At 36.6% G+C, this 16,481-nt stretch overlaps 2 protein-coding genes across 2 annotated transcripts; one reads left to right on the top strand and one right to left on the bottom strand.

Moving 5' to 3' along the window:
* Window positions 1–5,077: 5,077 nt before the first annotated feature.
* On the bottom strand, window positions 5,078–12,513 carry LOC147494626 (uncharacterized). The gene is made up of 6 exons (XM_086568187.1): window positions 12,349–12,513; window positions 12,073–12,253; window positions 6,211–6,410; window positions 6,044–6,132; window positions 5,932–5,950; window positions 5,078–5,669 (listed from the first exon to the last, which is right to left on the bottom strand). The coding sequence occupies exons 1-6, from the start codon at window positions 12,511–12,513 to the stop codon at window positions 5,205–5,207; spliced, it is 1,119 nt and encodes a 372-aa protein (XP_086424313.1). The 3' UTR covers window positions 5,078–5,204.
* Window positions 12,514–13,181: 668 nt separating this feature from the next.
* On the top strand, window positions 13,182–16,133 carry LOC147494625 (uncharacterized). The gene is given in 5 exon segments (XM_086568186.1): window positions 13,182–13,722; window positions 13,724–14,197; window positions 14,903–15,040; window positions 15,137–15,421; window positions 15,753–16,133. Coding segments are annotated over 5 exon segments (1,719 nt in total). The 5' UTR covers window positions 13,182–13,281.
* Window positions 16,134–16,481: the final 348 nt, after the last annotated feature.

Genomic DNA, 16,481 nt, shown 5'->3' with positions numbered 1-16,481 from the left:
CTCTCTCGTCAATAAGGAAAGCAACTTCCTTTTATTTTAAAAGGAAGTTGAATTCACTGGTTCTGGTTTTGACCAAGATGAAGAATATGTTTTCCATTTTTCTATTTTCTCAAATAAACCAAACAACCAAGGGTTTCTACTTTCTAAGAAAATACTTTCTTTTCCTACATTTTTCGTGAACCAAACACAGCCTTAAAGTTTGACCATGGTGGAGAAGTCCAAGTTCTATAGCCAAGTCAAATCTTAGAAATCATAGAATGTTGGATGCCATTTTGTTTAATTCTAGCAATAGTTCTGCTTAGGTTGTTTTTTGTTCTATACTTGGGCTTTGATCTTCAATGAACTTCTTTAATTTTTTCGTCATTTCTGTAAGGATCTAAATTTTTGAGCACAATGTGACTTATGAGCAATGGTTTCCAGAATACCTAATATCGAAAAGTTACATTGCATGTTCTAACTCTAATTAATTAAGAGATATCTAAACTATTAGAAAACTTATTTGAATTGACTTTGCCTTTCTATATACACCAATTATAAAAATGTTATCGTTAACTGTAGATTTCTACATATAAAACAATCATAATCATTTCAAAGGATCTAATAAGGAGGATCTGTGAAGATATTGTTCTATACTTTGAGTAAGCACAACATTAGTAAAGAGATTAAGTAGTTCTATCATAATTACTATGAAAATCATATAATGCATCCCCATCCTCAGAGGGTGCAATATAAGCTTCTTTAGTATTGAGGCTTACATGAAGGATGAAGAAACGATGAAGGGGGGAATGGAGCAAATGAATAAATGAATATGAAAAATTGATTGTGAAATGATAAGTCGGGCAATAGTGGTGTACTTAAGAGCTGCTCAGAGGAGTTATTTTGCAATGGATGGCAAATAATCAAGATTAAGTCAGCAATGTTCTCACGTTTTATCATAATTGATTGGTTTAATATTTACCAATTGATTTCCAATATGTTCAAAAAATTGCGCACCAAAAAAGAAGTTTTTTACTTCAAGCAAAATATCTTAAATATCTCGGGCGTATGCCCGGGTCCAAAATCTAGTTACTATTTACTAAAGTAATTAACTTAACCTCTAACAACAAAGGGAACGGTGGAACTGATCTGTACATGTTTAATTGACTCGATACTCTTAGCTTGGAACGGTAAACAGGAAAAGTAGATAAAGAAATACAATAAGCTGGAGAAAATCTCCCTTGATCTTTCCTTACTATATGTCCACCTTCTTATATATGCCTAGACAAGGTGAACCATGTACAGTATGAAACATAACTGTTTGGATGGAAAGTATTGTCTATATATTGACTCTATTCCTTACTTCATTACTTGTATACCACTATTACATACGGAGGACCAGCCTCTCCCCCAGGGATTCCACCTCTCTATTATTTACAAATGTTTACATCTCATTCCACATCATGCCTATTACTCTACCTCAACAATGTATGAAACTTATTCCAAAAATATACTTACTGTTAAGTAAACAAGAAAATCAAATTGATATAACAAATATATCATGAACAAACCTTTAGTTCAACAAACAAACAAACCTTTTAGTTCAACTAATGAACTTAATTTACCAATGATTAAATCCGAGCCTAGTGATGATCACTATGTATTTAAGACAGATTTTCCCCCTCATGGTGCTTAAAGGTTGATGGGAAATTGTCTCCCAAAATAGAACGGATTTCCTTCTATAGAAAGCTAGCACTTCAATTCTATAGAATCAGCGAACGCAACATAGTATTTGACTAAGAACAGGAGAAGAAGAGAAAGATTAGAACTCTGTGTGATCTGGTGTATCTTTCTCTCCAAATTCATCCACTATTTATAGGTGAGTGGTGCCTCTTCGAAATAACACAGTGACTCTTGGAAAAAAGTAAGCAACTCTTTGAAAAGTCACATGTTTTCGAAAGGACACACTATTTCGGCATAAAGCACTGTTTTTAACCATTGCCTATTTCGAAAGGTCACACCTTTTCAGCATGATGCACTGTTTCGAACCAGTGCACATTTCAAAAGGTCGCACCTTTTCGGCATAATACAATCAAGTTTCAACCGATTACCATTTCAAAAAAGATTTTTCTCACTTTACGTATTGTTTCAAGAGAAACCCATTTCATCTCAATGTGGGATAACTTGGGAGACAAATTACTCATTCATATCTCAATGGATTTGTGCAAATCCATTTTTCTAACAAACAATTCCACCTTATTCATTTATTTCATGCCAACTCATACTTATGATGCCACTTCATGCTACAAGAAATCAGCATGTGACAACTATTTATCAAGAGTCTTGTGCCCACGTGTCACTTTATTACTGGGTTAATGATTAAGCAATCTTAAGTCACTTACATTATAGAGTAACCCAATTGGTATTCTAATTCAAAAAAGAGTTTCTTTAATAGTTCACTACAACTACATAATCTAAAACCATAATCAAACCATTTTTGTTGAGTTCTATATCATGTTCTGTAAAAATCAAGAATTTAAAAGAATTCCACAAGCATAGGAGATTAATTCTTTCTCTTTTGATGAGTATACCTTCCTCACATTATCATAATTATTTAAAGTACAATCAACAAGAACAATACGCATCATATAACTAATTGGCTTATAGAATTAAGCAATCAAAAGCAGCCATAAATATTACGGTGAATTGTTGGATCGGACATTGAATAAAATATCATTCTATTCTAGCCCGTTGAAAGTGGCAGAGATGTTTTAATCCCATTTTGGATGTGGTCCGAACACAAAAAGTAGTTTTGACAAAAACACAGTTATGTTTATACCCTTCGTCCTCTCTCTCCTTATTTTCTCTCGTGAACCCGCTTTCTCTGTTTATCCTATTTTGGATGTGGTCCCCACACAAAAAGTAGTCTTGACAAAAACACAATTACGTTTATACCCTTCGTCCTCTCTCTCCTTATTTTCTCTCACGAACCTTCTTTCTCACTGCTTTCTTTGTCTATTCTAGTTTAACACTTTCCAAAGGCTTGTGTTTTCTTCTAACCCACTAAGAAGGTTCTACATATGTTGTCATACCATTTAAAAAAAACATATGTTGTCATAGGAAAACGTTGGTATTCTCTTCCAAAATCGGACTACTTATTTCCATCGCTAAAGTGATGGTGGTGACCACTATACAATAGTTTGAACTAATATGAGATTGTAGCCTACAAGGTAGATTTCAAGATATCGGCTTCCCCTGTTTTTTAACTATCTCATTCAAGATGTATTCTGCCAATTAAAAAATTGTAACCCACTAACAATTATGTGAAGTAAAGCAAGATATTCTTTCCAATAGGTGTTTTCATTCAATGGTTTCCCTTAGCTTGGTTGGGTTTCTATGCGTGTTATTGTTCTAAGGCAAAGAAGATATATGATGCCCAGCTCTCCAAAGAGGCGTGATAATTGATGAGAAGGTCCAGACCCCCGACCCTTTGATAATAAATGTAGATTTGTAGTGTAGGCTAATATATTTCTAATGCTAATCTAGATGAGATTGGTTACTATGAACTTGATTTATTGATTATTTGTTATTTAATGTTTGTGTTTGGCGTGATGACAAGTATTTAGTTGCTTTGGTGAGTTATTCCTCCACCTATACACAATTATTCAATATAATGTCTTAATTCCTTGTTATGTTGTTTCTATGTTCATTTTCAGAATAAATTTCTACAACAGTAATGAATATTAAAAAGGCTAATGAAAAGGAGCCCTCAAATAGCTAGAATGAGACGAATTTAACAGCACCACGCACATAATGTCGTACAAGTGAGATACAATGTCTTACTATGATCATATTTAGTTCAATTAAACGTGTTATTTAACAACACCACATAATGTCGTACATGTGAGATACAATGTCTTACTATGATCATATTTAGTTCAGTTAACGTGTCATTTAACAACACCACATAATGTCGTACATGTGAGATACAATGTCTTACTATAATCATATTTAGTTCAGTTAAACGTGTATTTTTAGGTTATCCAAATACGAATTATTCGAGAATGAAAGCCAACTTTTGGTGAAAAAGTCATGTAGAGATGAGAACATTTGATGAGTACTGAATTATTGGAAAGAAACCTGAAACAGTAGTGGTAATAGGGATGAAAACCATATTAAGCGTATATTTTCAGGTTATCCAAATACGAATTTAACAGCACCACGCACATAATGTCGTAGAAGTGAGCCACAATGTCTTACTATGATCATATTTAGTTCAGTTAAACGTGTATTTTCAGGTTATCCAAATACGAATGTTACAACACTACATAATGTCGTACATATGAGATACAATGTCTTTATATATAAATGTTGTGGAAGGGTATTAAGGGTATTTCATACTATCATCAAGTGGGGGCCACGTCCGGAAGTATAATAAATCTTCTCTGACACATTCAAATACGAATGTTACAACACTACATAATGTCGTAAATATGAGATACAATGTCTTCATATATAAATATTGTGGAAGGGTATTAGGGGTATTTCATACTATCATCAAGTGGGGGCCACGTTCGGAAGTGGAATAAATCTTCTCTGACACATTCAACGGGCTATTCTGTCCAACTCTTTATGTCAACGTCAGATTCAAGAATTTACCCTAAATATTAACAAGAACCAGAAATCTACATACATCAAAATCAGAATTACTAGCCAGATACCCGTCAAAATTTGGATGAACAAAGACCAGGCAATGCATGTGCCTGTGAAAGCTTATGGACCTGCTTACAAGCGAGCTTCCATGAGGGTCTTGCATAACGCCTGATTCTAGATCTTCAGATTTTTACTGGGCCTAGTTGTCATAAATAAGTGCCCAGCTGCAGCAGAATATAGTGTTCAGGCAAGTATAATCATCGTTCAACACGAGAAACAGTTCTAGCCGATAGGAAATACAATAGCAAAGAATTGTTTATTACAGCTATGTTAATGCCTGAATTTAACTATGGCTCCTAATTGAGGCAATAGATCTTAAATTTAATTCGTGCCTTAAAAATTATTTATTCTTTAAAACTATCGGTAATGATTATACATGTCTAAGTTGAGACTTGGGATTCATGAGAGTCACTCTCTCTGAAAATCCCTGTTCACTTGCAGCATAATAACCCTCAAGATAGCCAGGATAGGAAGGGTCATCTGTTAGAAGATATGAGTTCAAATGTGGCCATTGTTTAACATAGAAGGGAGGAGGGATAACTTCCCGAACACAGTGGCTGATCCTCACAACCATATTGAAGAGCAAGCCTGGGAGAGAGTAACATGGTTTTCTGCTTCTCCGACATCATGTACCTAGTAGTGTCCAATTCTTTGACACTATTGTACAAGTAGGTCGTGCATCCCATTGTAGGAGGCTGGTCTAGGAGTTCAATTACCGAGCCAAGGGGGAAAGTGAGAATACTGAAAATAAAACTGGCAAAATCTTCTCCAGCTTCCGCATATATGACCTTTTTGTTGGACTTTCTAACCAAGACTTTCAAAATGATTTTCTTGTAGTTGGTGAAGCAAATTTTATTTCGAGAAATAAAATTTTCAGTCCCTTTGAACCGTGGAAAACAAGAAGAACATTTATGTTTCAGCAAAAGCGCATCAGCCAAAGGGGTCTTACTTAGCAATGAATGTTTCAGAAGAGACACAACCTGCAATCAGTGTCGCCACAACTATATATCAGATATACACCGATAGATAGCAAAAGTTTAGTTAGTGAGTCTTTACCTCCTTAGCTTGTTCACATTTTACTGCACATTTTCCACATGGGAAACTGATGCCCAAGACTATCTAGTCACTATAGCTTCAGTATTTAGAATAAAATTCATGCCGAACATGGAGGTTTGTGTTCTGAATTATACAGAATGTCTTTTCAAATCAAACACCATTGAAACGTGTAAATGTAAATAGCACCTGCTCTTGGACTTGAGACCTTGCACATCAGCAAATATCATGCCCTTGAAGTTAAGAGACGTGAAAGAACTGTGACTTGGGGTGTTCGTAACTGGTTGAATTGATTGCTTACCAAGCAAGCTTTGCAACTTTGCAAGCTTGTCCAGCACCTCTGATTATTATACGACTTGACTGACTAAATATTATGAAAACTAATCCTATCTATAAAAACAAAAGACCGCAGATTATCTCATAGGTTTCAAAAGACTGATAATGCAATTAGACTTGCGTACGTCGTCAGTTTATTACCTGTTCCAAGTCAATGTCAACCGTTTTCTTCTCAAGTGCTGCCATGTCTCCAATGCCAAGATTGTTCAGCAAATCCAAGGTGGTGCATGTTGATATTGGTAAGACATGGAGATCATTAGTTACTATAAAACTTGGCAGTCCTTTAATAAACCCACCTTTGTCTCTATCAGCTTCGAAACTTCTGTTGGAATCTCTAAGTGTATTTCGAAATACTTGTGAGTGTGTGCAAAGTGGAGGAGATGAACCATATGTGTTCTCTCCACTTTAGTGCATAGTAGATAGTCCCACATTGGTTATCCACCACATCGGGTAGGGTTCAGGCCTGGGCTTGGGCTTACTGTTGTGGGTAGTGGTTTGACCAATAGCCTAAACTTGTTTTGCCTTTTTCTTGAGCAGCAAGTTTCAGTGTTCTATTAGGAGTTGGTCTCTCTTTCTCCTAACCTCTATAAATAGGACTGTGAGTCCATAGAGAAAATAGACTTGATCAGAAACTCAACTCAGAGAAAACGTAAAACTCAAACCAAATTTTCTTCTTCTTCTTCTTCTTCTGTCGGCCAAAGAGAGTTATATTGTTGTTCTAGAGGGTAGTCTGTTCTAGTGCAAAGTCAGGCTGCTGTTAACCATTGAATCCTGTGAGGAAGACGCCACTGTTGCCTTTCTGCACCATTGGAAGGGGCGAAATCTTTCCTTAAGGACAGCCTAATCCGCGCCTTGGTTATTCCCAGTTATTGCTGTCCTTGTTTCTTCATTGCTACTGTTCCTTCTGTTCTACTTTAGTTGCTGTGTTCATACAACTATTCTAACAATCTTAAGGAAAGAGTTTTGTAGTAGAACAAAGGAGAGTGCTTTAATACGGCAATCAAAAGATAAGTCTTTTACTTTGAATTATTTTTGTGTTATTGTGTTATGACTTTAGAAATTTTCTAATAATTTCGTTTTTGTTAGGGAAACCAATTAAAGATTCAATATTTATTGATCTTTTGTGGTTTATCAAACCCTATATGGTTGTAGACCTTTCTCCTACGTTTGTGGGAGTCAAATATGAGATTTCTATCAAGAAAAACGTCAAAGTTTGTCTTTTTGACAGCTGCGTCACTCGTTACGGAAACTGCTATAACTTTCAGCTCAGAGCTCGGTTTTGCAATCCGCTTCTTGTGTTGGATAGCTGATTCAAAGAGCTTTCCAGTGGTATAAGGCTTGATACCCAATTCGTCCTGAGCTGGTTTAGAATTACAGTTCTTTTGAACTATTTTTCTAGAATGAGGAAAATATGGTAATCCGGTTTTTCAATCGGTTAGGTATCGTATTCTTTCACTCTTTGCAATTCTTTTGGTTGAATTATATGGTGATATTCTTGCCTTGAGTTGCATGCTAGTTTTTCTTAGGAGGGAAATCCCTAAGCTTAAACTTCTTTAATAACCTAGTCAACAAATTATACGTGTTTATCACTTAGGAATTAATTGGTTTGACTAGAAGTAGTTTGATATTAATTTTCTTTGTACATATGTAGATGTATGTAGATGGTCTAAGAGAGACCTTAAGATAGTTAATATCAACCACACTCAAATCTTGGATAGTAATTATAATGTATTCAATGCATAATTGCTTACCTTTATTGAGTGAACGTGTTGTTAGACGATGGTTAGAATTGTACTGTTGTGAAAATACATGTTAGATGAAGTAACTTGTAGCTTATATCCAATATAGCATATGTTAAAGTTGTGTAGCATGCTAGTTTTGGATATTAATCATCGTGGATTTGCTTTAAACTTGATAATAGTTTATTGGTAAAAAAAAAAAATTCTAGTTGAAGACATTAATGGGTTGAGCCATTAGATGTTGTGGTAGTACTTGAGGTCTTGTTGATAGGGTATCCTATCTTGCTTGAGCTCATGTAAAAAGAGGAGGTGAAGTCCTCAGTTGTTTTGCATATTCAGTGGCTAGATTTGCTTAAATATCGTATACTTTTTGTTGTGAGGGGTACAGTTAAAGTTTACTTTTTCTGAACCTATGATATGATATTAACCATGTTTGGCATGAATGCATTATTTAACATAGGCATGAAGTTTAACCATGTCATATATTATTAAGTAATGAGCATCGTTGTCTATGAGAGGAAACAATATGAGAAACAATCAATATCGTCCCTAAACCTAATTTAGTCAAGGAGATGTAAGGTTATGGATTGTCTTCTTAGATAATATCCTCCAAGTGACTATTTTAGACAAGGAGATGTAACGCTTGTGGATTGTCTTATTAGGCATTATCCTCCTATGACTATGAATAAATAGCCAAGGTGATGTACAAGTGCGTGGATTGTCTCTCTATGTAAATTGGAATGTTGAATGATGAAAAGAAGAATGATAATGATATTATCTTGGGTAAAACCTTTTTCATCTAATTCTTCTATTCTTTAAAATTCATTTGAATCACTCGTGAATTTCCTTTCATATAGATAGCATGAACATAATATGACTATGTTTATATGATCCGAATCATAGACTTGAGTAAAAGTATATTCTTGTCATAAGAGTGCATTTTATTGTTGTTGTTTCTTTTAGTGTTTGTAGCGGTATAATGTGTTTTGCATATAAGTTTGATTAGGTTGAGTAACCATTGAACTGTGGGGGGTGGTGACCCATATGCATGACATTGTTTTACCATAGTTCATCTCACAAGATAATTGGAAAGACACTGAACTACAAAGTATGGAAAGGTCTTGGGCCTATCCAAAAATGTTTCAAAATGTGGGGGGTGTCTTGCCAAGGCTATTGTGAATGAATCTAAAAGAAATTTTTTTTTTTTGAGACCTAGAATTATCTAGTAGATGTTCATTGGTGAAACTCATAATAGTGATGTTTGTTTTCAGTTGTCATGAGTGATAACAATTTTGTAGATACCACACTATTATTGAATGTCTTATATGCTAATTTTATTTGAGGTTGTGCTTTCTGAGAAATTGGCATAGAGTGGTTGAATGTTCATAATGAACTACATAAGGTAATCCCATTATTTCTGCACAAGAAATTTGGAAGACTATCAATGAGTATTTCCACCATTAACGGTGATGATGTTTATATGTTTCTTGAGAAAGATTCATTAACCTATAAGGAAGTTGTCTGTCTATGAAAAGTGTCCTTTTTGAAGGATACAACTCCTCTAAACTGGACTTTTGATTTATTGGGGGATCTATAGGTTGAATTGGATCTTCAAGAGAAAACTAAAACGTGATAGTTGTATTGCAAAATACAATGCTAATAATAATAGCCAAGGGGTTTCAATCGAGACAAGATTTATACTATTTTGAAACCTTGCTCATATAACTAGAATTTCTTCTACGAATTCTAAAGACTCTAGTTGAGTAGTTGTCTTGAAACTACAATACCAAGTAGTACCAAAGTGATGAGTGAAGGTATACAATTTAGTTAAATCTTTGTATGAGTTGATTCAAGCCTATAAATGGCATGAGCAATTCAACAACATATTAGTGTCATATGGATGTCAAAGCACCGTTGTTGATAAAAAAAAATGTACTTTTCTTTAGAGCAAAGCAAGACATATGTGTTAATCTCTTTTGTTTAGATGATTTAATATCATGAGTGCTAGCATTGAGAATGTGTATGAGACAGAGAAATTCTATTTGAAACACATCATAAACCGTCATTGAAAATGATAGTTTATTATGTTGTTAAACTCATTTCAGAATCGCTATATTCAGTTGTCAAGATGTTGACGTTTGAATATGGTTGAAGAACCACACAAATACCTTAAACCGGACCGGCCGGATGGTATAGGGAATTTCGTGCACTATAGAATTGAATGACCGTGAATATAGGAATTAAAACTCATGTTGGTCTCATTATATTGTTATAACACTTAGTAGAAATATTTTTCATTGAAAAGTATGGGTATTATGATAGTAAGCATGTGTTAACACCTTTTGTGGCATATATCCATCTTATGAAAAATAATCTCCTTGTGTTTTCTCATACTAAATATGTCAATATCATTGGTAGCCAATTGTACTTGATGAATAATGTATGTGAGACATGACATTGCCTACATTAATGGCATACTGAGCTGATAACCCATTGTGTCCTTATAAGGAACTTTGATGTATATTGTCAGATTATCCAAGTACTATAGCAGAGCCATCGATTATGGACTGATATTTAGTAGATTTCCATCATTGTTAGAAGGGTAATATGTTATAAACCGGATCCGAATGTTTTATGTGTTTACCTTTGGTGGAAATTGAGTGTCTTGGATATCATCCAAGCTAATCGCCTTAGAAAAGGCATGTGATGATGCTGAGTGGGTTAGCAACCTCTTGGCAAATCTTCCCATTGGCTCTAAAATGACCTCGATATGTATATGCTTTGCAACCGTCTCATTTGCAATAGCTAAGACATGTTATCTTATGTGCAATGGGAAAAGAATACATGTAAGTTGAGATATAACTTAATCAAGCAGCTGCTAGAGATTATGTTAGGTTGGACTTAGTTTGGCCACATGTCTAACCGCACCACTTCTTTGGAGGCAAGTGGTTATACGTCGAGGGGGATGGGACTTTTGCCTTAGATAGAGGGCGACACTGACGGCAACCCCACCTATGTGATTGGAGATCCCATGAATTAGGTTCAAAGGGAAAAACAAGTCACCTCGCCGCCGCTCGGTATGCTATTGTCTTTCTTTGAGACGTCCCACCCTATGACTAGATAGCATTATTGTATACTTTGTATAACTTGAATAGCAATGAGAAAAGGATGAGTTATTTTACTCTTAATGGAATCCATAGTCCATTATTTTTATGAGATAGTGTATTTTAACTGCTATGTACACTTGATGGATATCCACCTACGTGAATGTAGAACTGGGTCGGTTCTTATGAGTATTCGTGCAAGTACTTTCTAGAGCATTCACATAACACAGCAAAATGCGTAAGGGCCAAAAAGCAAAACACCGCAGAATGGCATATAATGAAAGAGCAATGTGGGTGCATGTCCTCTATTTTTTACTACAAGGGAATGTTGGTTCAAAGATTTTTTAATCCACCACTTTCACGTATTATAAGACATGTTACCCTATGACTGGTTCAAGCCCGAAAAGCACCAGTATCTTATGCATTGTTTTTTCGATTCTCTCTGGCATTTCGTTAACCCATTTCTTTTGTAATATCCTATTCCAAAATAGTGGGGGACTATTAGTATTTTGAAATAGTGGGGGATTGTTGGAATCTCTAAGTGTATTTCGAAATACTTGTGAGTGTGTGCAAAGTGGAGGAGATGAACCATATGTGTTCTCTCCACTTTAGTGCATAGTAGATAGTCCCACATTGGTTATCCACCACATCGGGTAGGGTTCGGGCCTGGGCTTGGGCTTACTGTTGTGGGTAGTGGTTTGACCAATAGCCTAAACTTGTTTTGCCTTTTTCTTGAGCAGCAAGTTTCAGTGTTCTATTAGGAGTTGGTCTCTCTTTCTCCTAACCTCTATAAATAGGACTGTGAGTCCATAGAGAAAATAGACTTGATCGAAACTTAACTCGAGAAAACGTAAAAACTCAAACCAAATCCTTTTCTTCTTCTTCTTTCTTCACCGGCCAAAAGAGAGTTATATTGTTTGTTCTAGAGGGTAGTCCGTTCTAGTGCAAAGTCAGTCATTGTTAACCATTGAATCCTGTGGAGGAAGACGCCATTGTTGCCTTTCTCACGCACCATTGGAAGGGCTTAAATCTTTCCTTAAGGACAACCTAATCCGCGCTTGGTTATTCCCAGTTATTGCTGTCCTTGTTTCTTCATTGCTACTGTTCTTTTTGTTCTACTTTAGTTGCTGTGTTCATACAACTATTCTAACAACTTCTCCATAGGAATGTTTCCTTTAGTCGACTTCCACAACTACATCGGCAATCCTGGAAAGTGCTCAGCAATGCGCAACCAAATTGTTTTACTGCACAACTATCACACAAGTAATATGAAGTAGGTTCAGTATCATCAATGTTCAGTTTTAACTTCTTGCATTCATTGGGTTTGAATTTCTAGTAGTAAGAAGCATTATTTTGCAAGTTTCCGTCTGAAAGAACCGCACTTCCAGATTTTCAACACTTTTATACAAATTGTCAATTGATCCCACCATAGATTGCTTCTGCAGCAGTCGGACAATGGTTCCCATAGGCAGCGTTAAAAAGCTGAAGAGAATGTCAACGAAATCCTTATCTGCTTCAGCAAAAGCTAATCTATTACTCTCTCTATCGACCAAAATGTTCAACTTCATTACACTTGGCTCTTCAGTAGCCATGGTGCTCTGTTTCCCTATAAAATCTGAACTGTTAAGATGTGAAGAAAGAAAAGACTCTCTTTTGAGGCTATGGTAATCAAATTTATATAGAGTGATTGTGTGGGAGAAGTAAGACAAGAGCGCGGGTCGCGCCCTTGGCCAGGCAAAGTCGAGGGTGGGGCGCGCTCAATCGCCTGGAGGTTCGTCAAGACAAGAGCGCGGGTCGCGCCCTAGTCTATTTTGACAAAGATTTATTGGATTCGTATGTTTTCTATAAAGGAAAGTCTCCAATCATTTTAGAAACAAGAGACACGAATATGCACTCATGTTGTGCTATATAAACACCTCTGTAATACAAACCATAATCAATCAAGCAAAACCTTTCTTCTCCCGTGAACGTAGGTTGCTGCATTGGCACCGAACCACTATAAATTATTGTGTGTTGTCTCTTTAATTAGTTGTTTAATTCTACATGGTATCAGAGCGGAGTGATTAATCTCTCTTCTAAATCAATCTAGATAAACACAATACACTATGTCAGATCCAAAACCAAACCCAAAGTCTGCTGTTACAACAGAGACTGATTCTAATCCTGGTTGGAAGCTGTCATCAATTCTCTTAAATGGAACAAACTATATACCTTGGTCTAGGGCTGTTTCGCTATCGCTTAGTGGTAAGAGAAAATTAGGGTTCATTAATGGTGCAAATGTGTGTCCTGCCATTGATGATGCCGAATATGAGAATTGGGTTTCCAATGATTAGCTTGTTCGATCTTGGTTACTCAATTCTATGGAGTCTACTATTGCTGGAATTTTTACTTTCTCTGATTCTGCAAAGGAGATATGGGATTCAATTGAAGATTTATACGGAAACCAGAACAATTATGCCCGTGTGTTTGAACTTCAACTCGCAATCAGTGCTTTGCAACAAGGTGAGAAGACTTTTAGAGAACACCTTGGGAATTTGAAGAAATTATGGGATGAGTTAAACATATATCGTCCACACACCACAGATGCTCAGACTCTTTTGAAACGGGCTGAAGAGGATAAAATCTTCACAGTATTTCGCAGTCTTAAACCAAAATATAAAAATCTAGAAAGCAATATTATTATAATGGAAAGCACTCTTCCATCACTTGCTGCTGTTTGTGCAACTATTCAGAGAGAGGAAACAAAGAAGAAAACCATGAACTCCGAGATAAAGTCCTCAATCTCTGAATCTACTGCATGTATTACTTGTAGAAAACGATTTTCGAAAGAAGTCACAGGGATTCGAAAAAGGTAAGGGAAAAAGGGAACCGTCTCACTATGATCATTGTGGAAAAAACTGGCACACCAAGGACCGCTGTTGGGAATTATATCCGCATCTTAAAAAGGAAAAGGAACTGTCCAAGAAAGAGCATGCTGCTGTTGCCGAGACATCAATGTCCAACTCAGATATTAGTCATCAGTTGAGTCAAATTCTCCAACAACTCACTAAGTCCATGTCATCTAGCAAAGGTCAGTTTGCCTCAACTCATGTGTCAGGTAATTTACATGCCTATTTTACTATGCCAGAAAATATTAATTCATGGATAATTGATTCGGGGGCTACGAATCATATGACTAATTGCTCTGCCTCTGTCCATAATTTTGTGTCCAAAACCGAAAAACATAATATTTCCATAGCAAATGGCTCCGCCGTTCCCATTCTAGGTAGTGGTCAAGTAGATTTTTTTTATCAAAGTCTCAAGAGTGATGCTCTAGTTGTTCCTTCATTCCCTGTTCAACTTCTATCTGTTGGAAAACTTACCAATTCTTTAAATTGTGATGTCATTTTTTCTCTTAACTCCGTCGTCTTTCAGGATCGAAAGTTGAAGAGGACAATTGGTGAAGGAATTTATTCCAATGGACTCTATTTGTTGAAGTCGCATAAAACGGCGTGTCAAGCTAGTGATTTACTTGAGAGTCAAATTTTGCATAAAGACTTGGGCATCCATCTAGTCATGTCCTGTCAAATTTGTTTTCGCATGTGTCTTTAAACTCTGATGATGTTTGTGATGTTTGTCAATTTTCTAAACAAACTCGTTTATCTTTTCCAAACTCGAATTCTGTGTCAAATAAGTTGTTTGAGTTAATTCACTCTGGTTTATGGGGACCTGCTCCCGTTAATTCTTATGATGGCTATAAGTATTTTGTGTTGTTTATTGATGATAAATCTCGTGCTACTTGGTTATATTTGTTGAAATCGAAAACTGAGGTTGTGACTGTATTTAAGGATTTTCATATTATGATTACTAATCAGTTTGGTGCAAACATCAAAAATGTTTAGATTTGACAATGGCACTGAGTTTTGTAAAGGTCTGTTACCTGAGTATCTTCGTAGCCAGGGGATAATTTATTAAACTAGCTGTGTTGGCACACCTTAGCAGAATGGCGTGGCTGAAAGAAAGAACAGACACCTTTTGGAGACCACTTGTGCTCTTATGTTGGGCATGAATGTTCCTAAGCAATATTGGTCTCATGGCGTCTTAACTGCTGACTATTTGATTAATCGTCTTCCCAGTCGGGTTCTTGGTTTTAAATCCCCATTGGAAGTGCTCAAATCTAGGTCGTTGGATCTCTCTCATCTGTGAGTGTTTGGGTGTGTTTGTTATATACATCAGCAAGCGATTCATCGAGATAAATTTTATGCTCGGGCTACTCGATGTGTGTTTGTTGGTTATTCTACCACACAGAAAGGCTACATATGTTACAATCCGGCGACAATGAAACTAGTTGTCTCTCGTGATGTTCGATTTGTAGAATCTGAAGCTTTCTTTCATGATTCAGCTGTGCTTGGGAATCGGTTCCAGGGGGAGTGTTTGGCAGATTTGGCACCTCTCCCAGCTGTTACGGCTGATTTGGCTTCTCTCCTAGCAGTTGGTGAAGGCATTGTTCCTGTCCCAACTGTTGGTGAAGGTATAGTTCCTGCCACTGAAGAATTGGGCTCTACTTGAAGTAAAGTAGCTGGGCCCCTGTGATCGAAAGCAAACCGAGGGCGGCGCTCCTCGTGCTCCACGACCTCCAGTAGATGAGGCGCGGGCACACTCCCAGAATGAGCAAACTGAGGCACAAACGCGCTTTAGTGCTCCTCCAACTCCTCAAGTTTCTAGACAATCTGAACGAGAGAGACGACCTCCAGTAACTCTCAAGGATTACTATAAATCTGATAGAGAACTGCATCCTCTAGTGACTCATAGGAATTTTTATTCTTTGCATGATGTTTCATATCCTCTACAGGAGTATATAACGTATGCCAATATCACTTCATTTCATCATGCTTTCTTAAGTACAGTCGATGACGTGCAAGAACCCAAGAACTTTAGAGAAGCTAACTCTCGTCCAGTATGGAGAAAGGCGATGCAAGAAGAACTTCGTGCTCTAGACGAGAATAAAACTTGGGATATTGTTATGCTACCATATGGAAAGAAAATTGTTGATTGTCGGTGGGTGTTCAGAAACAAGTTCAACAGTGATGGTTCCTTAGAGAGGTCTAAAGCTCGACTTGTTGCAAGGGGATTCACCCAAACTTATGGTCAGGACTACAAGGAGACTTTTGCACCAGTTGCAAAGATGAACACGTTTAGAGTTCTTATATCTCTAGCTGTAAATCAAGACTGAAAATTATTTCAGATGGATGTGAAAAATGTGTTCTTACATGGAGATCTTAAAGAAGAAGTGTATATGAGCATCCCACCTGGACATCCGAAGGAGACTAAGGTTGGATTAGTATGCAAGTTAAAAAAGGCTATCTATGGACTTAAACAATCTCCACGAGCGTGGTATGCCAAGCTCGGTTTTGTTCTAGCTATGACCGCCCTTAAGCGAAGTGATGTTGATCCTTCCTTATTTGTTAAATCTAGCAGGTCAGGCTTGGTTATTGTTCTTATTTATGTTGATGACATAGTTATCACAGGTGATGACCATATCGAAATTTCTAAGCTCAAGGAGTTACTGCACAAGAAATTT

This window comes from Coptis chinensis, chromosome 6 (assembly GCF_015680905.1).
Source record: "Coptis chinensis isolate HL-2020 chromosome 6, ASM1568090v1, whole genome shotgun sequence".
Taxonomy (NCBI): Eukaryota; Viridiplantae; Streptophyta; class Magnoliopsida; order Ranunculales; family Ranunculaceae; genus Coptis; species Coptis chinensis.
The sequence above is the reverse complement of the archived record's forward strand: the minus strand, read 5'-3'. Positions and strand labels throughout refer to the sequence as shown.